This window comes from Enoplosus armatus, chromosome 9 (genome assembly GCF_043641665.1).
Source record: "Enoplosus armatus isolate fEnoArm2 chromosome 9, fEnoArm2.hap1, whole genome shotgun sequence".
Taxonomy (NCBI): domain Eukaryota; kingdom Metazoa; phylum Chordata; class Actinopteri; order Centrarchiformes; family Enoplosidae; genus Enoplosus; species Enoplosus armatus.
Window position 1 is genome coordinate 7,733,473 of NC_092188.1, and position 23,823 is coordinate 7,757,295.

At 41.0% G+C, this 23,823-nt stretch overlaps 1 protein-coding gene across 1 annotated transcript in view; it reads right to left on the reverse strand.

Annotated features, from left to right (window-relative positions):
* Positions 1-23,408, reverse strand: part of grik3 (glutamate ionotropic receptor kainate type subunit 3) — an 85,240-nt gene extending 61,832 nt beyond the window's left edge. Inside the window, exon 1 of the mRNA XM_070912060.1 lies at positions 23,294-23,408. Coding sequence (XP_070768161.1) covers positions 23,294-23,408 — 115 coding nt within the window. The remainder of the gene's footprint in view (positions 1-23,293) is intronic.
* Positions 23,409-23,823: the final 415 nt, after the last annotated feature.

The following is a 23,823-nucleotide window of genomic DNA, read 5'->3' on the forward strand; positions in this document are numbered from 1 at the left end:
AAATAAAGATGTGTATCCTTATTTAGTGGTGGACTAACCATGTGAAAGAGTGGAGAGCAGAGTGAAGTGGTGAGGAAATGAAATTGCAATTCAGCACGTCAACTGCTTCCAATGCCCCTCAACACAAATACATATTTCTGAAACATAATTTATCTCCACATAGACATCTGTGAGGGATAATACAGTATGTTGCAGTGCAGCTCATGATTGAATCAACCAATAGATGCACAGATGGTTCCATTGTTGTCGAGGACCCTCTCCCAGCCTCTCCACATTTTCTGTGGCCTTGCGTGTGGGATTGTCAGGAAGTACTTTTTATTTGACGCAATATGTGCCTGACCTGTGTGCCAGGTAGGTAATGGGGGTCATCAGTGAGCAGGTTGCTACTGAGATAATCAAATACCCGGCGGTGCTGAGAGAGTGAGCTGTGTCAGTCGTGTCATGCTCTTTCCTGCCCAGACAATGTTGTCTTCCTAAAGCCAAGACAGAGCGGGGCTCAGTCCACGCTGTGCCTACACTGCTCATTTACTGATGTGCTTCAGACCTTCAGACCATTTCAGCAAAACAAGGTTTCTTACTGAAACAAATGTGTTGATGTATATATCATTATTATTGTCAAAAAAGGGAAAGGCAGTTGGACAGCTAAAATCACTGAGCTGAAATACCACAACATGCAGGTAGTTTTGAGGGGTAATCCAAACTCAAATACACTATTAACACAATTAACCTTTTTGTGCAAAGAGGTGTCCAAAGTGTGAACCAGTGTCCACCTCCACCAAATGTAGGTAGGTAGCTAGTGGCATGCATTGCTGTCTACTACAGTGTCTGTCCCCAATGTCAAAAAATAGCTAATGTTTTAGCAAACTATTGCCTTTCGTATCCAGCAAACACTGAGCAAAGCATTTGTAGTCATGTCATCCAATATTTACTCTCCTATATAGCGCACAGTGGGTTTACCTGAGCTTTTTTTCCCCATAAAATGGCTGCTGCTGTAAACAGGTTTGCTGACAGCACTAAGACTGGACTGTACAGTACATTTGCTGGCTGTAAAAATAAAACAATGAGCTAAAAGAAACTAAAAAAAAGCCTATTTGAAAGATGATTCTGAGTGCAGCATTGTAAGTGACCACTTTCATGTAAAAAAATATTATTAGTTTTAGTTTTATTAGTATTAGTGGAGCTTTAACAGAGATGAAAGACATGTTAGCATGCAATAAGTACAGTTCCCATCAGGCTTTGACGATGTTTCTGTGGCTAAGACTCATGGAATATGGTGTTGTCTTTGACAGCTTGAAACATGGTGCACAGCAGAAATCTACATCCTATATGGAAAATTATCTAGAAGAATCATGATGTAAAATTTATAGTTTAAATAGTGCATTTAAACTTAGTGGCCCTTTTAACACAGATTTTATACAAGAATATACCTTTCTTGTATGGTAGTATTCTATATATTTTTATATAATCATGAAAGCAAAGAACTTATTATTTGAATCTTTATTTCCAATCAGTTGAAGTAGCCAAAAGAGAACTGGCCGAGCTCAGCTCATTCTCTATTATAAGGCAGGGATAAGCAACCGTGTGACAGGGAATGTCCGAGAGTGTGCAGGTTTTCGTTCCAACCAAACACTACACAGGGCGATTTCACTGATTAGCATGCCTTCTAGCTGACAGAGGGAACTAATTAGTGTAATCACCTGCTGTACCACAGCACATGGTTTCCCATCGCTGCTTTAAAGCAAAGCAACTTTGTTTCTCCCTGAAATAGTGCTAGCTAAGTTGATTACAGCGTCTAATGACCTTGATAGTGTGATGAGTGGGTCTGTGTGCATTCATGGCTTTTAGCATACTGCTGGAATCTTAACACTGCACTTGACTTCCAGAGATGTGATCCCACCTTCACATATCCTCATTAGGAACCCTTTGCTGATCATTAGCGCCTTAAGTGCCTTTAATTGATAGTCATCTCTCACAGATGACTTTCCCATTATTTGCTGACTAGCCCCTGCACTTGTTAGCCTTACAATTCCCCACTCTCCCACCTCTCACCCCTGACTAGATTGCACAGTGATGCATTGAAATGCAGCTTATCATTCCTTGGAAATCAAAGCATCTCCCATACTATACTGCATGATAGTGCTGCAAGACCTGGCAGGTCATTTGTTTTACTATTCAAAAATAATTTTCCCATAATGCAGCGTATGATGCCTCTGACGGTGCATATCACTTTGAAGGTGAGTCAAATTAGATGATATTTTGGGATTCGTTCCCATCAACAGAGCGCCGTAGCGTGAGTGACAGATGACACTAGGTGACTGCTACAGTCACAGCCCTCATTACTTTTTCTCTCTTTTTCCCTATTAACCTCTCCCTGACCACAACCATCTATCTATCTCTTTCTCCGCCGTCATCTACGTCATCTGTCGCTGTGGTTATCATCCATCTTCCAATAAATCTCTGCCTTGCTGTCCTGCAATCTACATCAGTGACGTAAATCCTTTGTGCTCCTTCACAAATTACTGCCAAACAAAATAATTCCCACACTCCGCTCATATATATTACAGTGTGGGGATATATATCTTATAACCTTATGATGAGGCAAAGCACATAAAGGCGAATTCCTTCCGGATGTATACTGAACTCTCCATTAGCAACTCTCAATATAAATTATTTGCCATGACTGATGTGATAGGCATCTTCAACAGCCTCTCATGTTCAATAATATATATATATGTTCTGTAGTCATATTAGCTGAGCTGCAACTGGTGACATTTTAAATAAGGCACACCTGTAGTATGTCCCCACCAGAGAGTCCAAGAATAGATGCAGCAAAAAAAATGTCTCTTTAAAACAGAAATTGTGCTCCAGTTACCTTTTTCTTGCACTGATTTTCTTAATGTTGAATACTAATACAGTATTATGTATTTTAAGTGAGATATACATTTGTTCCTAATGCATACAGGACACTTCATTAACATTTGTCGTTGCCTACATTTAAGCTTGAAGAACTAAGCTGCTACTCTGTGGAATCAGCTATTAATTTGAGATTTTCTGAATATCAGTGTTTGCTGAGTTGGTCAGTTTTCTATTTTTGACACAATACATTTGAATGTATTTATTAATCACAATCCCTACTAAATCCTGAAGAAATGTTCTAACTCTCGTAGAGACATGTCTGCGCTAGTGTTTTATCTGTTCACAAATGAATGAACAGACATCTAGAGCCAGCTCTTCTTTTTCTACAGCAGCAGGAATTTGGCAGGCAGTGTCTGACCTCCAGGCACGCTAACAGGCTAACGATACGCTAATGTGTCCCATTACGCCCGATTTGCCAGGAGGGGATTCTTTTTGTTGAGCATCATGCTGCTGGTGGATTTCAGATGGGCACTGTATAATGATGCGCGCCTTTCTTCCTGGCTCATAAAAGATACAAGGAGTAGTCCAGCTGAGAGTCATTAGGAGGGCCATTTACACTGCTTTTCTTATTCACACACGTTTTTTTGAGGTCTTTGAAGAGAGCCACAAGGCTACGCAGACATCATGAAAATGAAACGTGAGCCACCTCTCGGGCTGAAAGTACATCTTGTGAAAGACTGCTAAACAGCTGTTCATCTCTCATCATTATTACCAAAACCAGCGTTTTGAAGTTTATGCTTTCAGTAACCAAATAAATAAATAAATCAAAGTAAAAAAATAAAAAAATAAAGTAAAAATAAAAATCTAATTCTGTGCCAGGGTTGAGGGGGAGAAAAACTGTGGTCTGGCTTGCATTTGCAGAGCATAAAACACAAATTAGCATGGTGTGATGCAAGCGAGTTGGGGGAATCACACACCATTTTCTGCCTCCTCTCTGTGGCCTTACTATTACCATTGCATCGACAAATTGAATCCAAGGCTAATTTGAATTGCACCACTGTATAACCTGTTATTTATTCATTGCTTTTCTCTCCCCTACATACTATTAAATCTAATCATTCTTTTTTTTCAGTACAGCAGCAGCCACAAACTGTGAACACCAGAGTGATTCCATGCTTCCCAGTGCACACTTCCCAGTGAAAAGAAAAAGTGAGATGAAAATCTGCCACATGGTTTTTAACTCCCTCGTTTTCATCTTGGATCCTGTTTTGCAATAAATTTCCATCATACTGATCGGTTTTGAACAAAATCCTTGACAACTACTTTGCTATATCATTACTTGCTTCTTGGCCTGTGGCTCTTAAATATGTACAGTGATTAGATCCTCTATAACAGTATATGTCATATTTTATCACATTAACTATAAATATAGTGATATATTACATTTTCTAGAGAATCAATTGAGAAATTTTAGATCGATTAACCAGACAGGAATCTTTGTCATCATCACATCACATATCAAACATATGAAATACCTGAAATCAAAGTACTAAATCACATTGATGCAAATATAATACAAAGATCCGATATTGTCATATAGCAGTCCTACTCATTCATTTGCACAAAAGACATTAAAGGGATAGCTACCACGGTAAAAACAGTATGGCAAAATATCAGGCGATAGACTAATTTATGTCATCTCAAAGTAAATATCGTTACATCACCCACAAAATAAGTAGCTGCAGCAGCCGCAGCTAACATTAGCGCAGCCAGGGCAGAAGAAGTTGAACCCTCTATGGACGACGAAACTTGTTCTGACTGTGACAGGCTGGAGGTTGAATTTAACCTTATTTAATAGATGTTTTGGGGATAGATGGGGAAATTGCATCAAGGTTAAAAAAATGGACTGACTTATGGTTTTAGAAACTAAGCTGCCAGTAATTAAAATTGAATAGCTTAATTGTAGATTCCTTTTGATTCTGTTGGACCAGAGTGTTGGTAAGCAGCCCTGTGCAGTCCCCAACTGACAGGTAATTACTCCATTACAGTGATACATCTAAAATCTCTCCACTGTTTACTCTGTGCTTGCCCTCTTGCATTAGGCTGTCTGCTATGCTTGACAGGAAAATTATGAAAGAGGCTGGGCCAGGATGAACTGAGGTGTGTGTGTTTGTTTGTGTGTGTGTGTGTGTGTGTGTGTGTGTGTGGGGGGGGGGGGGGGGGGGTGATGGTATTAAATGGAGCTGTGCTATTTTCCACTACAGAACCAATCAAGTTGTTATAATGGATGACTTGTCTCATATTCATCCTTGCCTGATGTGAGAATATAGCTTGGAAAACACAAATGTCTTATCTGAGTGTGTGTGTGTGTGTGTGTGTGTGTGTGTGTGTGCGCGTGTGTGTGTGTGTGTGTGTGAACAAGACAGGGGGAGAAAGATGAATGGAGCGGAGAGAGATGGGTAATGGTCATGGTGATACTGTGTATGAAGTGTGTTTAAAGTGTAATTTTAGGACAAGTTTCACTTCACATCAACACACTCTATGATCAGTGCTGATCATGAACTTGGTAAGGAATTTACAGACACCCTTTTTCAATTAAACACTGTCAAAGAGCATGACAACCATGAGGTGATATGAGAGGGAATGTAATGCATACCCCTTTGTTAATTAAGGAGAAACTAGAGTGAAGAGCGGTATCACTTTCCTCATATATTTGAACAAACTTTGCTCTGATTACATTTGGAGATACATTGACATCACTCTGGCAGGAATTTAATTGAAGGTCATTTTTCAGAATTGTGTTTTAGGTGCGGACATGCAGGCTGAAACTGTGTGTAATTATACTTTGATAATAAATATGTTCAAGTGATAATGTTTACACTACAGCTGGATATGCGCAGAATGACAAAGTACCAGGAGGGTTTAAACTGAAAGAGGCTGGAAGGGGCAGTTAGTTAATAACCAGTAGCCACAGCGCTGACTTCCCACTCCTGAACCAGTGCCGAGAACAAATGGCTTCCATATTTTCCTGACCTGATCTATTCAGTGTGCGGTATCTCAAGCCTCAGGACAAGTTAATCACAATGCCCACAGAAAACCCTATTGATTCCCACATTTCTTGAAGCTCCAGGGAGTTTTGAAATTAAAATGTAACACTAGGTAGGGAAATACTGTATGTGCATCAACACTGACCTTCTGTATTGGAAGGGGCAAGGCCATAATGCACACAATCACCACCGGGCACTGCTTTGCTGTTCAACATTCATGAGGCTTAACGCCTGGAGATGAGGTCAAACCTGTGGGTTTGCATCCAGGAGGTCACTGATGTTGCCAAAAGGGGTTCTTAACCACAGTAAAGGTGCCCTTGAGCAAGGCAGTTAACTCTGACATGCTTCCTAGAGACATCTTGTGATAAAAATTAACTGTTTTTTTGTTTTAATAGCATCACAAACATTGTTTAGAAACACACGTGCTCAAAAGTCTTTGGTTCAGCTGGTTAAATGTAGCCTGTGGAGTTTTTGACCACTAGTGCTGCTGTGAAGCTATGTTCATTTTGTGTGCATGTCCCGGGTGTGGTAGAATTGAGAATACAAATCTGAATGTGTTTAATAGCAATGTATCAAACAACTGGTGAACAAGCAGAACATAAATTTAAATATGATGTCTTTGACTTCCAGCGGTCAACTCCCCTCTCATCTATAGCCGCTATATTTTACACATGCTGCTAGTGCTGGATAAGCCAGCTAATCTGCATTGTTTTGACTGGGCCTGAACACTCAGCTGTGAAGCTAGTGCTACTGGGATCTCCGTTTTACCATCCAGAGTCAGGTTGTCCAGTAGGACTGTACTTGACTGTCAGTGGTATCAGATTTGGCTGAACTCAATACAAAGATTTGACTATTTTTTCTTTTTTTTTTTTGGTTCATATAGAATATCTGGCAAACAGAAAATCAATCGGCATGCGTTTCAGTGATGATTTTGACCACATTAACACAGTCAAATGCAACAGTCATGGGAACATATTGAGCATTTAAAAATCTATAAAAGACAGCTGCATATGATGCAAGATTTGAATTGCGGCCTATTTGGCTACCATATGGATTTGTCAGAATAATGAGACAGACATGTATTTCTGTTTAAATCAAGCTCTTATACTCTATTTTTTATTTCACTTTAAACATTAAAAACAACGTGTAAATGAATAAACAAATGAAACTCCTTTGTAAGTTTATATGAGTCTCATGTTTTAATGCCTTTCTTTGTGACTATGACGTGAGAACATCAGATTTGCACGCAGCCAGAGAAAGTAAAAGTGGGCATCCTGCTCATAGTTCAGTTCAGTAAAATCCCAGTGCACCACGAAGCGTCTCTCCTGCAGGATGTGACCTCTGCAATTGACTGCCTCCCCTCTCGCTCAAACTCACTGAGGGAGAGGCCAATGTTTATAAAATTAACCAGTAAATTGGGGTTTCTCAAGCATAATGGACATTTTTGTTTATCAAATGGTCAGAAATAACAGGAAAATGCATAGATTTCTGTCAAATAAGGTAACGCAGACTCACACTGTACGCGGACCGATCATGCTTACTGACGTAGTCACCCACCCATTCTGAGCCAGGAAAAACCCTGAAGGAACTGTTTCTGTTTTAAATATTGCATCAGCTCTATCATTATTTGGTCTTTGATTTCCAGCCACATCTAGATGCTCCTGTTAAGTGATGTGAGCACACGGCACTGACAGACTCTCTGTCGCGATGCTGATTTTTCTGAGAGAGAATACGGAATTACATGTCTTCCCAGGCACAAACATTCTCACTGGCACCCAGCTACAGCTTGTCAACAAAATGACATGACTTACTTTGAACGGAGGTGAAGGTGTATCTGTCTCCTGCAGTGACACATTACCAGGAAGGATTGCAGCTTTGCAAGGTATTACATGTTATTCAGCCCCTAAAGGAAACACACTGAGGGTGGACATTGAACTTGTTTCATCCTGTTCCATCAGTAGGTGAAAAACCTCTCAATCAGGGCTGGGTATTATTTATATTTTCACAATAATTAATCAATTTAGGCTAAAGCTGTAAACATCCGGCATGTTACCAAGCTAAGCAACACCTCTCACCGTGCTCATCACTTCCAGTTTGTATTGATTCCTCATTCTTCCGGAATTGTATTTGAGCCATAAATAACAATATGTTGAAAGCAAAAACCACATGTTTTTTGAGCAGACCATTTGACAAAAATAACAAGATATTTTGTGATTCATATCTTGACCAAATGCCTACTAATACCCATCAACAGTCAGGCAACACTGAAGAAGCCGACTTGCGCATCTGCTCTGCTCAGAGCTGTAATGAGGTCTGATGCAGTTGAGCATGTGTTAATGCAAACACAATACTTCCTGTCACAGCTTCTTGTAGCCATAGTCATCAATGTTAGTAACTGTTTACCCTTCAGCTCGTATAAAATACATCCACATAGGAGAAATGACACAACAGCAACACCCACAGTGAGCTGATTTGTTGAGGTGCAAGTGACCTGTGGCATTTAACTGCAGTTTTTCATGAAAACATAAAACTTCCAAAATGTGACCAAGGTAAGCTACACCTCTTGGGGCTCAGTTTCCCGAAATTCCAAAATCAATTAGTTTCATTAGTGTTTGCATTAGTGTACTTGTCTGTGGTGGAGAAGTAAATGTGCACAGTGCTTTCACGTAGCAATCAATTTTGATGTGAATTGGCACAACTTGAACACTTGTCATGACAGCGCTTACCTTTAACGTAACAGACAGAAATGGATAGTCCAAAATAGAGCAAGCAATCATACCAGCTATGACGCACCATTCAATTAAAAAACCTGCTCTGCCAAATAAGAAGCAACACCAATAGAGCTTTACTCTTTATATCCATTTTTTATATCAAACAGTAGCTACTGCATGACCTGCAAGTCATCACTATGAATGTCCCCTTCCACCACCACCTCATGATGATGAACTGCCATACACCAAGAGGAATCGAAAGCACGAAAAGCACGTTTATTAATGAATCTTCAGTTCTTAAAAACTGGAAACCAATACCCAACCTTATTTAGTATTGTTCACCAACACTGACCAAAAGGGATGCCCACCCTTCTGTTCCAGTACGTGATAGAGTGCAAAAGGCAGTGCTTGTCTTATTTATATTTGCCATGTGGCCCCTCATTCCCTTTGGTCAACAATCACAATGTGGGGCACTTAAAGTAAAAGTTTACCCTCAACAAAAACACACACTCAGACGCTCAATTTTCACCTCTTAACCTCACTGTGCTGAAAACACCTTGACATATAACTTTCTCCATATGAACAGAGTGATTCTGATGAGCCCTGAGAATAACGGAGGCCCTATAAGCGATACTGAGTTTGAGCAGCAAGAGTAAAAATGTTATAATTTCATCAGTATCATTGGGAGCCCTGATATCACAAAGGTGTGTTCTGATGCGTCCCCTGCCAATTAAATAGCACACACACAGTTCACAGTTCAGACGTGTCACACTAAGAGCTAGGTATGAAAAGAGCAACAAAATCAAACAAAAAGCTGTTAAATTGATCCCCATGCATCCTTCACAGGCCCTTAATCATTTGACTAATACAAGGAAAATATTTTTAGAGAACAGTTTGTGAAAAAATGCAATACTATCACTTACTATATCTTCATTATCTTTCTGTTGCAGACTCAGTCAGATACAAACACAGACACCCAAGGACAGCTGGTATAAACCAACATGCCATTTTGTACCCTGGTTACAGCATTCTTCAGGGACCCTTGACAAAGCCAATATTTTCTCTGAGGCTTCCCTTTTGACGCACAGCGAACACCTTGACTCATTTCTTGACTGAACAAATGTGCTATGTTACGACAAGCCACTCATCTGCTACAGCCCTCTACTTCTTATGTAAATGCTTGTGCTGAATATGATGGTGGATTTACTTTTCAATACAAGTCTCCTCCAGCACTGTAAAGTCTATCAGCCTGTACAAGGCTGACACTGAGTCCTATTTCATTCGAGAGCTGTGACACTATAATCTCTATCAAAGAACCACAAAGGAAAAACTCCTGTTTTATGCTCGAAGTCTAGTAAACATGTAGCAGGTGAAATCACTGAAACAGTTATGGGTGGGCTAATGTAGATAGAAGATTACACAAAGTCAGAGGAGTGAGAAAAAAACAAGAGTGAAAAGAGCCATCGAATACCATGCTTTTACTTCTGAAAACGCACCAACAAACACTGGTGAGTGATTTTGTCCAAAGCTTGACAACAGGAAAAAGCCTATTTGGTGAGTAAAAACTCTGGACATGGTTAAGCTTGTAGCTGCAGTCACCACTTCTTCCATAGAAAATACGATAATAGCTGCCATGCAGTTAAATGCAATTGCACACATCACAAACAGCGAGCAAGTCATTCTACAAAACATGGACCTCATCTTTTACATCTGAAGTTTGAACACGCTATTCCTTGAACACAGGGAATGGCTTCTAGGAGCCAAAGCAGCAGAGAGATGTCATTTCATGTGTCTCGGTTGAGTGAAAAGCAGCTGCTGAACTGAGTGACTGGAGAGAGAAAGACTATCTAGAGAGTGGACAAGCCTTATAGTTATGTGTGGACATGGCAGACCTGCTGGGCCTTTTACCAGGGGCAAAAAGAGGGATCAATTGAAAGCATAACCAGAGTGCCTGAGACAGGGCTTCAGTCTGATGCACATGATGCAGAGTTGCTCTGTTATGCTGAGCCAAGACACAGGTGTGAATCCATTCCAGCCTGAACCTGAAGACACTAAAAACATGCTATGACTCATGTGTAACAGGACATTGACGGACCTGGGACTCAACACCTCCCTGTGTGTCTGGTGTACTCTGGTGGTCAGGCTGGGCAGTCACACTTCTAAAGCCCTCATCTTCAACATAGGTAACCCAGAAGGTTGCTGTACTCCCTGTAAACACATGACTGTGTGGTCAGGAACAGCTCCAACTCCATCGTCAAGTTTGCTGATGACACACTAGTGATAGGCTGGATCACCAACAGTGATGAGGAGGCTGACCTGGAAGAGGCAGCAGAACTGTCACTATGGTGCAAGACCAACAGTCTTTTACTGAATGTCAGCAAAACCAGGGAGCTGGATGTGGATTGTTGGAGGGAGCAGTAGACAATCCCAGCTCATACACTCAGGAAAACGCCATCTCCAAAGATTTGCTTCAAACTAATGTCAGCACAAGTCTCAACTTTAAGAAATTTGAGTGTGACCAGAGGCTGGTGCCAGGACATAAAAATAATTAATACAGTTTATGATTTGATGAGTTCCACACCTCGGGCAGTTCACCCACATAAGTTAGATGAATCAATAACCCTGGCCAGAGCCCTCAGAGTTCTCCGTTCTGACTGCTTTAACTTTCAATCATGTCTACCAACTCAATGATTATAAATGCCAGGATGGCAATTCTTTTCCAATTGCCTTACTAAAAAAGACATTACACCGGGCCCATTTGCAGCTGCTGGTGCTGGCAGACAGAGAGAGGGATAAAGAGGAAGCACTCCTTGACATAAATGTTGTCCCGCTTTTCTGTATCCGCCAATTCAGTTCACCCCTGCATCTACAAAATTCAATAAGCGTTATTATAACACAGCATTCCTTTGACCAGCATCTATAATGGACTTTTTCATTTTCCATTCATTGTGACTTAGATATCATTTTTAGATCTCAGAGAGATTGCACATTTTAAGATGGTTGACCTGTACTATGAATACAATGCATTGAATGTCTCAAAGAGCATTACCGTGTTGTCATCTCTTAGTAATTCAAATCTCCTGGATGGATGAAATTTCTATGACATATCCCCTTTGTGTGGAAACATTTCGAGTGTGTACATCCTGAAAAGCAACAAGAAAAGTTGAGCATCGCGCAGCACATTCTCTGACACGAAGATGAGATGGCAGCACATTGGACACTAAAGCAGAATGGGGGACAATTATGAAGCACTGTGCAATCAAGGGGGTCCCTGACAGGCTGAGCAAGGTCTGATGAGCCAGTGTGTCACTCCGGAGCTCCAGGGCTCCACAGCTAATCAACCACCAAGGAGGGGCTTGAGGGGTGCGATCACTCAAGCCCTCCATCACCACGCTGGGAGGAAGGCAATCACCAGCCCATTTCCATGTGCTGTTATCCCCCCCCACCTTCGACTCTCAAATCAAGGTGCACAGATGACCAGGGAAGCACTGGATGGAGGCAAAGGTGACTGGTGGATGCAATCAAATGAAGTGTGAAAAAAAAGAGACAAAGGAAAAGAAAAAGAAAGAAAAAACTTTTGGTTTCTGCAAGAGGTTTATTCAAGCCATTTCATATTTTTAAATAATCATAAATGGAATGGAAACATGAGGGGAACAGATTGAATGAGGCTCAATTGCTTTCCAACCAGCAGCTCATAAGACCCCTGTGATTGGGCTTGCAAATTGAAATGTAAGTCTTGTAATACAGTGCGTTGAGAAGACAGAAGGGGTACAGGTCAAGAAAGGTGAGAGATGGGAGTTTTCATTTTACCCTGGCATGGGATGAACACAATGAGCATATGTTAGCAGTGTCACATCTTCTGTCTGGTAAGAAAAGAGGAAGAGCAAGTGAATGAAACCCAAACAAAAGCTTATGTTTTACCCTCTTAAAAGAACATGACTTCAAATAAATGGTTATTTCTTTTTTCAAGGATAGGAAGATGGGTAATAGAAAGAAGGAGACAAGAAATGGGGGAAGCAGGGGATCCATTTCTATCACCATGATATAATGATATAATGTGAAACAAAAATGAATGAATAAACAGACAAAAGTCTGACAGCCCGGTAGCTTGATAGTGCTCAGACTTCACAGATGCACCACGGCACGTAATTGGAGGTAATACCTCCTCCTGTCCTCTGTTTTAAGTCTGACAGTGGCTGGAGAGGCTCCCTGCACTAATAGGCCCCACTCAGAAAAGCACACACACACACACACACCAGGCTCATCCTGTCATCGTGTGCTGTCCTCCAAAGCTTAGGCAGAATATTGACAAAGAACGTGAGGTCTCTGATCTGTCTGGGCTCGAGCCAGCCATCATTACAGACTGGAAATCCAGCTCTCAAACCCTACTGATTGGCCATTGGTCTCCTAAAGGCCCTGATAAAGGGAAAAAAGATCATATTCCTCCCTTTTTAAAGTCATCTCTCCTTCTTGTGTGGTTGAATCTCAGATTTTCCACCATGCTGGGTACAGGGTACATATGCACATCTAACAAAAGGGAATTTGAATCCTTACAATATAATACCCTCTATTGTGACATTTCCAAGTCTTTGTGCTGGATTCTACATCAAACTGACTCTGCTTTAAAACTGCTTTAAATTCTCCTTTGAATTAGGGCTGCAAGTAAACGATTAGCTTCATCATTGATTAACATGGTCATTTCTTTTGGGCTGAAACTAATGATTATTTTCATCATTGATTAACGTGATGATTATTTTCTCCATTAATCATTTGGTCTATAAGAAAATGCTAAAACATGTCTAATAACTTGTTTTGTCCAAAACACAAAAATTATTGATTTACTATCACATACGACGAAGAAAAACATTTAGCTTTAGTCTAGTTGGACCTAAGGAATGTGAAAAAAGATATAAAAGATTAAGACTATAAATGTCAATTATTCAGTCATTTTCATGTATAAAATATGCAAATAAATTTCAAATGCCAGTTATAAGATGTATTGTACCAGTAGCCAAAACATATCCAGTTTATTATGATATGAATGATAATATGAATGACAATGTAGCAATCAGCTGTTTGGTATTTTTACCAAATTAATGTCTAAAAAAAGACTGATCGATTAATTGACTAATTATTTCAGCCCTATCTTAAATTGCTTCATTAAGAGATTGCTCTGTTTTATGCTGTATATTGTGGCCTGTGTTCTCCATATAGTTGGAGTCGTCCTAAGCACATTTGAAGTAATCACCCCTCTGGCAGACAGGCAATCCATATGTGAACAGTGCACAGGGAGGCTGAGCAGGACATTAACTGAGCATTAATTCTGTGATGCCAGCGTGATGCCAATTATTTTAAATGTGGTCAGTGTTCTGATGGTTATAAATTTCTCCAAGTACCAATCAAGCTAACAAAAGCTCCTTAGTGTAAATGGAAAATACGCTCAAAAAGGCAGAAGAGTGAACCGCAATTTTGTTCTTTAAACGAAACCAAAAGAAGACAAAATTTGTGGGTGCTGTACTGTAAATTCCATAGGAATTGAAATCTGCATTATATATACATGGTAGAAATGTAGGTCAGTGGTATAACGGCCTAATGAGAGTTATAAATGTACTTATTTACCATAAACCTTGCTCTCACCTACAGTTTGTGACATTTAGAATATTGTCATTTCTAAACTGTGTTCGCTCTAAATTGTCTTAATAGATTTAGTGTAGACATGTACAGCGAAGAGCTCTTTTTCTTTTCATAGTTTTGACTCACAAGACTACATTTTTGTTTTGTGTCGAAGATCCTGTACATATATATTGTAAATGTGTTTTTAAAGACCTCCGATGATAAATAATGTTAATGTTATATGGGATTTCTGACTGAAATGGCAGGCAATAAGGACATGCATTGTTTGCTTTACCAACGAAAAGAATCAGCCTAATACACTGCAGATGTCTCATTAAATTTGCATACGATTATTGCAGCATTACTTCAATTGATCCTTTTCATCAAACCAGATAATACTCGCTGATTGCAGATTATTTTGGCGCAGGCAAATTTCATGGTATTATTTTCACTCTTGGTGAAAAGCAATTTGGAGCATAGCTCATAGTTTGCCCGGTTTTATTCAGAAATTACCCAGCTTTCATGGAATTAATTCTCCTTTATTTCTCTGGACGAGTTAAAGCACAACTCTGGGGTTGTGGGGTTAAAAAAGGGGGGATTATATGAAGTTGCATTTTCTTTTTTTCTGGATTTGTTGCATCTGAGGTTTTGGCCTGTGAATTTTGATATCAACTAACATAGTGAATACTAAGGAGGACAAGGAAGAAGGGACTTGGTAGATTGTATTTCTTAATGTCTGGAAAACATAATGTAGGTACAAAAAAAACCTTTCTAAGTGGCCACACAATGTTTAGTTTAAGATATGCTCTGATTCATGGTTAAAGACATTCAAATGATGAATTATGAAAAAATAATGAACCTTTTAAACCAATGTAACTAAGTGTAAATTGAAGGTGGGTGCAGTGACAATGTAAAAAAAAAAAAAAATGCAAAAGACTGACACTGATGAAAGAATGAAAATACACTTGAGGCTGGAAGTGAAGAAACAGAAGCACTTGAGACTGGAAAACATGATTTTGGAACAAAACAATCAGAAGCCTAATTTTTCATTAACTCAGTGTGATAGAGAATTGATTTGACAAAAACAAAACTAAACAAAAAAAACCTGCTGCTTAGAAGATAGGCTAATCATACGCCATAATCTCCACCAATCACATTCTAGCTCGCCAACTACGTGAGCTTTGGTTACTATGACAGCCATCCCTAATTCTCAAAGCTCGTCTGAAAGGGTGAAAACCTGCAGGATAAGTTAGTTACAACCATTTCTGGCTTTACATTAAAGGCCCTAATTCATACAAGCATCACTAATAGCTTTACTAAAATGTACTGCCAGCCTCAAACCGCCCACAATCTCCCCTGCGCTTCCCTTCCCTGTCAGTGATGATCTCTGTCTTGTTCCATATATCTGAAGCTGGTCACATGCAGACAAGCTGTCCGCAGATGAGTCACCGGGGAACATTTTGCGGTTAACCACACTGCTCTCCGGGGGCAACCTGGACAGTAGATCGGCAGCTGGTAAAACATTCGCTGAGACAGGAGGGACCGTCCCAGATTGTCTTGCCTGCACACGGCGCAAGTGCTGAGTGGAATCTTCTGGGTATTGGCTGTGTTAACTAAATTGACATTGGCTTTCAACCTCCTGGCTATCCATCAGTGGAGGGATGAGTACAGGGGCTAGAGAGGTAACCCCCGAGTCTTATGCACTTCCTGCAGTCATCCTCGCATTTGTTACCGCAGGGATGAAAAAGGGAACGGGGGAAAAAAAAAAAGATGTGTGAGGCAGAGTGTGGAGGAAAGGATCTGTGTTTCCCCCCTGATATTTTTGGTGATAGCCATTCATTTGTAGTGGTTTTGGCCTGAAGAGGTTTGTCTTATCTGTTCCTTCTCTTTCTCTCTGGGGGAAAAATAGAGGGTGAGTCTTCTCGAGCCTACTCTCTCACAGTTGATTAGTAACTCCTGCTCTACCCCTACGCTCCAGGGATTCTATGCCAGCTCCCCTTATACATCCCCTTGTCATGCACATACTCACACTTCCTCTCTTTCTCTCTCTCTCCTAAACACGCACTCATGCACACTCATCTCCCTACAGTCATGGAACAGCAATTTGAGGGAATCACACAACCAAGACCTGACATTTATAACAATGAGAGCTTGATTAAAAGGGCAGAATGAAGCGGTGTCACCCTCCATTCATTGTCCTTAGCCCAAGTTAAATAGGATTTAAACCTGTGCATTGCGGCTGATACCTCCTCTGTCAATCCCTGATTGCTCCGAAGCAGTGAGAAGAAAAGGTCTTGTTATTGTAATGCATGTGCGTAACAATATGTAACTGAGGTGTCAGAGGTGGCCAAGTTTACACAGAGCGTCTGGGAATAGATAAGGACGACGCTAACGCGCGGAGGGGAAGCAAAGCTAATACTGCTCCGGTGAATGCCATGGTGTTTGAAAGGCACAGGAATAAAGCTTAGTTTTATCTGGCTTGGGGCAACACACAAAAGCACCAGCATTGCAACGTGGCGGGTTTTAAAATTGGGATCAAAAGGTTCAAGCTAATTAACAAGCTAAATAAGAGTCCCCCAGCTTCATCTATGTAACCACCCTCGCCCCCCCCCCCCCTGTCTCTTTTGCTGCAGTACTTTGTGCGCCTATGGTGTGTGTGCGGTTTGCCAACGTACACAGTACAGTGTGGTGTGTCTGGTAAAGTGAAGACAAATTGCTCCCCATGCTGAAATGTAAAAAATAATCACCAAATTACCTCCAACGAGATCATTCTAATTAACTATGTTATATTGCTAGCATGACCCTGAGAGTGAAATGCCCCGTGATCAAGCTTTGTTCTCAGACTGTTTTGATGTTATTTGACTTTTCCAGCGGAGCCCCGAGGAGGGCTGAGATGGGAGAGTCAAATGGAAAGGAGAAGGGCGCATAATAAAGACAAATGGCTCGAGCATGAAATTTGATTCATTGCCTTGGTACAGAAACATTCGCAGGGAAATAGCCAACACTGACATGCCGTGAATTTCAAAACACTGTCAAATCCAAAAAGCACACGTCCTGCTATAATGACATTGAGTCCCCTGAGGGGCCTGCAGGGGGATTGTGGACCAAATCAATCAGGCTGTTGTTTCTGATGGACGTTTCCACGTGGCGTTGTGTGACGATGTTTAAAGGGTCGATAGCCTGTGTCTTTTTGAATTTATTTTAAGATTCTTCTTTTAGTCCTGACGTCAGCCATTTGATCAGATGACATGTTCCAACCAGCTCACCAACTAACAAGCCATCCCTACAATTTGGGGGGCTCAGCTTTCAGTTACAACAGCCCAAAACTGTGTCCCAAACAATCTCAGTTTGTTTGTCACAATCGTACTTGTTGTTGTTGTCTACTTCTTGGCTCTTCGTTGAGTTCTGTTTTATGTGTTTTATTTTAGTTTCCACCCTCTCCTTCCTTTCGCTATTTTAATCATATTTATTCTGTATTGATTTTATGTCCTTATGTATTGTAATTTTCTTGTTGTTTTGGTCTCACTGCTTTCTCTTATTTTAATCCTGTGAAGCACTTTGTTGACTTCATGTTTTTAAAATGTGCTGGAAAGATATTAGTGTCTGTCTATGAGATTTCTGCCTCCATACTGCAATACAAAGAAGGCAAAAGTCATTTTGTTTTTGGTGCTCACAGCATAAAAACATTACGTTTTTAAAAAAATTCACTAGCATCGTGTCTTTCCAAAGACAGCCCTGGTTACTCTGGATAGTCACTGTAAACAGGTTTCATTGGAACTTCTATCTACCAAAAAATGTCCTTTTTTTAAAGTGTGTTATGTGGATTATCTAGAGTAAATTTTTTTTTTTTAATTAAACTTGTCTCAATCCTGTGAGCCTCACAAACAAAATTCCATTCACCTTCATTGTACTGTGGTGGAAGTAGAAATCTCAGAGGCAATTTCTCAAAACCAAAGCACATGAAACTTTTCTTTATAACACTATGGTTAAATAAGAAAGTATGTTTTTTGTAGTTGATAAATCTCTGCAAAACAATATCTGCCATATGTACAAACAACAAAGTGATTTCCTAATTTTTTGAATGAAATAGATGACGTATAGCCATAAGGAACTCAGCACTGTATTTATTTCAATAGGCATCAGAAGCATATGCTTGCAGCAGACCTTTCACTGCAGAGCACCCACTTTGTAGTACGATATGAAAACACCATCTGGTGTGTTAGCAGCGGCTAGGCTAAGCTAGTTGGGGCTAGATAGGGCCCTGCTGTGTCACAGGATTATCTTACTGGTTGGTAGATCCGCTCTATTAGCCCCTAGTGGCTTGGATTATTGGATGATCATTATTATGTGTGACTGAACAAGGAGCTAAGTACCTGCACTTCCTTGACGCAGTTAAGTCTTGTTAGTGTTAGTGATCAGACACATACGAGCATTACACATTTATTACACCTTGTCTGAGACATAAACACACTGTTTATTTAATACCCTTTTTCTTGGACTCACACAGTGCGTTTAATACATGTTGACTGGCTTTTCTGACTTAAACTTAAAAAAACGGGCTCTGCGCTTCAGAAAAGACAGACTATGGTGCGCCTGGAGCACATATTTGTTTGTGGAAGTGGAATGTTCCTTTCTAATGCATCTAAACACGATCACAGGCGAGTACAGAAGACAGCACGTTCAGAAACGGGCCCTCTGCTCAACAAAACGAACATCTGCCGTTTCTCATCAGCGAGATTGAAGCTAATGACGAGCCGCGAGTGTGCTGACAGAGAGAATGGAATTGGATTGTGTACAAGAGGCCCAGTGAGACCAGGCATATGTTTTGGAAAATGTTGCGGATGGAGTATGGCTTTATATAGTGTGTGTCCGTGTGTGTGTGGAAGCTAAGATACAGATGTCCAAGAGTGGGAGAGGCAGAAAATAGGCCTCTGCTATATCTTTTGCAGTTCATTTATCTGGCCATGTTTATACAAGTGGATGAAGGGGAGTGTGTTAGCGCAGGTAAAACAACCAATGTATTCCTCCCCCCTCAATCTCTGCTTTCTCCAACAGATAATGGAATTACACATCAAAGTAGCTTCTCCCTGTATCCAATTCTTCTGTGACCTCTACCAGCCTTTGTTCATATTCACCACGACAACTCCCCAGCCCCAAGCCTCCACCAGCAGGCTTCTCCCTGCTTCCTCCCTCCGTCTAGGGAGAGATTAAATTTAGATGAAAATGAAATATTCATTTCCACTCGGCAACTGATGGCCATCTTAATTTCGTACAACTTTTGATGCAACATCTCCTCATTGTTCTTTTTCATCCCCAAACACTTTTCACCTCCTCTTCCCCCCTCTTTGCCAACCATGCCATCCTCCTGTGGGTAATTCTCAATACAAGCAGCCCTTTGGGTTTGACTTTGTTAAAAGTAGAACTGCAAAAGTACCATTACAGCTTTCCGCGGTCTCTTGAAATATGTCTGAGTCATTTCAGATGAGACATTTGCACAAACCCCGGCGAGGAGGATCTCGGGGAGCATGCGAGTGGAGAGTGCACTCTCTCTATAGCTCGCTAGAAGAGTTAATCACATGAAAACTTCTCAGTCTCTCCCTGCTGCTGGTGTGGGGATAAAGACAAGCCTCTGAAGTGGCTCTGTGTTTGCAGACCAAAGTGGCGACCACAAACCCCCCGATTTATCCCACTGAAGCTTATGAGTGGTCACACTGCATACGGCTTCAAGTGCTGCACATTTGTCAGCTTACATTTAAATGTTCAGGCCTGTTTCACACGCAATAATTAAGTCTGCAGTCATGGCTGCCCAAAGGATTTTAGGGAAGCTAAATGAAAAATGCATGTGATCAGGTGTTGTAGGGGCAGAGCGAGGAGCTAAGGAAATGAAATCAACATGAAATCAAGAGGGAGATTGATTAACTGGCACTGATTAAGTGCTTTAAGTATTAGGTAGATAAAGTAATTGATTATTCAATAAATCCCTGTCAGGCAGTGAATAACCTCACTGAGAGAGAAAAGAGACAACAAATGATGAATTAGTTTCATCAATCCTCAGATGAAAGAGACAACGTATGATAATCTGTCCTTACTGTATGCTTTAACAGTGGATATATTATATACGTGAACACTATGAATATATTTTCATCTAATCAAATTTCCAAATTGGGCAACCCCTATCTGATGGAGCAGAAAGCAATGTATGTAGGGAAGTTAATGAATTGGGCATATTGAATGCAGCTCACTGGGGTTTCAGAACAAAGCACATAAAGCAACTATCACATGTATACTGCTTAAATAAACGTCTTATTTCCATGTTGGCAAACATGCAAATTATCTACATACGCACGCTCCCTTCTAAGAGGAAAAATACATCCTCATCCACCAGCACTTTCGTCTTTGTAATAACAGCGTTGCATTATCAAGTGAAATGGTTCCTAGATGAGATGAAAGGTTGCAAAACATGTCAGGAGAAAAAGAAAAAAATGACAAAAGGCAGGCGGAGGGAGGCTAAAGAGAAGCACAATGTGTAAGAGGACAAATACAGGAGGAGTAGTCTTTTATTCCCTCCAACAAATAGAGGCTTCAGAATGAGACGGAGCGACCATCTGGCCTCAACTTAGAGCAATGCGCTGTAAAAGCACTAAAATCAATGGCAACAACTCTACCTTGGATGCCCACCATTACCCAGATGGTGTACTTGGAGAACTGCACAGGCCACCTAACCAAGAGCAGACACAGAGACACAGACAGAGCGCCGCGCTCAAATACCACCGCCCACCTCGATGATTTTCACAGGTTGGTTTGTGTTGGTAACCAGTGCTGAGGAGCAACTCTGGCCACCGTGCACTGACTATAAGAGAGCCCTGTGTTGGTTTTAGCAGGGTGGCTGTGACACAGAGCGCACACAGTTGCACACCAAGTACCAAATTACAAAAAAAAAAAAGAACAAAAAAGGTCCACTACACACCAACTCAAAAAAGCGCTCATCCCTCAACGAATCAACGGACTGTGAATACTAACGTCCTCTCACAGAGAATACTACAGTATGTCTGCAATAATACATACACACATACAGCATATTTCATGCACACCCTCAAGCTTATCTACTGTGAAAACAGATAAAATGAAACGTTGTAAGTGCGATTATATAGAATATTACTTTGTTTTTCTTGTTATTTTCACGCAGGCCTATTTTTTCAAGTGGACAAAATAAAATGGATACGCACATGGCCGTTGTACATAGAAACTCAGCTTCAAAAGATCATATGAAGATGTAAGCCTTTTGATTTTTTTTTCTTCTTTTGGCATTGAGGCAAACCTTCTCTTGCATGTCCCTCTCCTCAGCTTGTCAAAATACAATCTCAGGAACACACACACACACACACACAAACAAACCAAACTGCTCTTGTACCGCAAGCAATGATAGATTCTATAAAAAGCAATAGTGCAACTGTAGCACATTTCAAGGTAAATTTGTCTCAGCACTTTGACATTTTTTAAAAACAAAGCCTGTCAAGTCTATTTCAGGTCTTCATTTGAGCTGCTGCCACAGTTCAAAAAAAAAAAAAAAAGGTAAAAAGTGTCCCTTTGACCAAACGATTTCAGTTCATATCAGTAGAAAGAGAGCTTTAAGGATTTATGCAGTTTCTAAGTCATCACCAAAGACCGTACACAGCAATGTCAGCGAAGTCATGGCTCCTCAGGGTGCAGCAGTCAATCACAGGGACATCCTGGGCCTGCCCGACAGCTACATATGATGCTCAGCACTGTTCTCCAGTCTTACACTTTTATTCTCTGCGTTTCTATTATATCTCTCCTTTAGAATTTACATTAACTGTACAGAAGGCTTGACAGCATTCTCTTCAGGTTATAGAGCTGTGAAAAGTAGCAGCACTTCATCCTGTTAAAGTCTAACAACTTTAATTTGAATCAATGACCACCCACTGAGCCTGACAGGAATTATGTATTACAGAATCAGAGTGGGATGTTGGTGATTTGCAGATATGCCATACGAGGTACAACTGATTTTGGAGTACTGGAATATAGAATATGTGATTTTGTAACATTCGCCCACTTTCAACCATCATTTATACCTCGAAGACAAAAAGCTCCATGCCATTAAGATGCTCTCACTCCCTGCCTGCACTCCTGCTGCTGTAGTGGTAGGCCAATGTTAATGTGGGCCAATGCCATTTTGAGTAATTGTCCTGCATGGCACTCCGCCAAATGTCAAAAACGATTTGCCTCGTGACAAAAACCGTATTGATCTTCATTCTGCTCCTGTCTTCTGGCGGCGCGAAATGTTTCATCGCATCGCCAACCTCCGAATGACAATTCTCACATTGTTCCCCGGTGAGTGATTGGAAAAAAGACAACGCCAGCACAAATCCTGCTTCTTCTTTTTTGTGTCTCACCTATGTGAAAGATCGGGAGGAAGGACTCAACTTTGAACAGAATAAGACTGGTGTTTTGTATTCTGTGTGTGTTTTGTTTGCAGTGATAAGATAAGATAATATGAGATCAGATAAAACTTTACTTATCTCCCCTGAATAAACTGTAACTTTCTGATGGTGTATTGCTTAATTAGAAATGTGGCTTTTACGTAAACAGACTGTCCTTAAAAGCTGAAACTTACTTCCAGAAGGCATGGCAATGAGCCTGAATTTAGCTGGTGACTCAACATGCAGGCTGCAGAAAATGGAACAGACAAAGCAGAGTGCATAGAGGTCACACTAGCCCACAATATTCCATTGCATGGTCTCCGAGTGGGGAAGGCATCCTCAATTTTACAGGCGATCGTGTGCAATAATGCACTGGTTGCCCCTCGTTTTAGCAAAATGAAAATCCGCACACGACCCGAATGAGGCGAACGGTAAATGAAAGAGACTGCTCATTTACTCCGAAAACTAACCGCTGCCGCCGTGAACGCACGGATGAGGACCCGCACTGAAATGAGCGGAATAAGGGGCAACTTTCAAGGTTATAATACAAACGTGTATGTATGTGTGCGTGTGTGTGTGTGTGTGTGTGTGTGTGTGCGTGTAAATGTAAATGTGGACAACTTACCTATTCGAATAACATGAGGCATCCCGTAACAGTACTGAATCCAAAAGAGGCATGCAATCAGCGATGTCCAGTATTCCCAAATCGCACTCCGGGGAGACAGCCAAGTATTTCGCATGGTTGTAAAGTCGCGGGATCCACTTTTTAAAATTCCAAAGACGACTCAGAATTGCTCATCAAAACTGAACTCGACGGAGCATATATGGATTTTCGTGTCTGCGACAAATTTGCGCTCATTGTACTTGGTGCAACATTCTCTCAGGTTTTTTTTTTCTTCTTTCTTCTTTCTGTTACTCACAAGTCTGAGAGCGGCTCGATCAGGATGAAGCCCCTCAGTCCCTCACAGGCGGATCAGTGATACACCTGCGAACACAGGCTGCTACAATTAGCCTGCAGGAGTCTCTGTATCCCCTCCTACCGCCGATGCTATCTGTCTACTGGCAAGTGCCACAGCAACAGCCGAGCCGGACTCCCGCGCCGCTGTGGAGGAGGAGAACTGCGCCTGCGGAACTTTGGGTCGCCTCGAACGATTC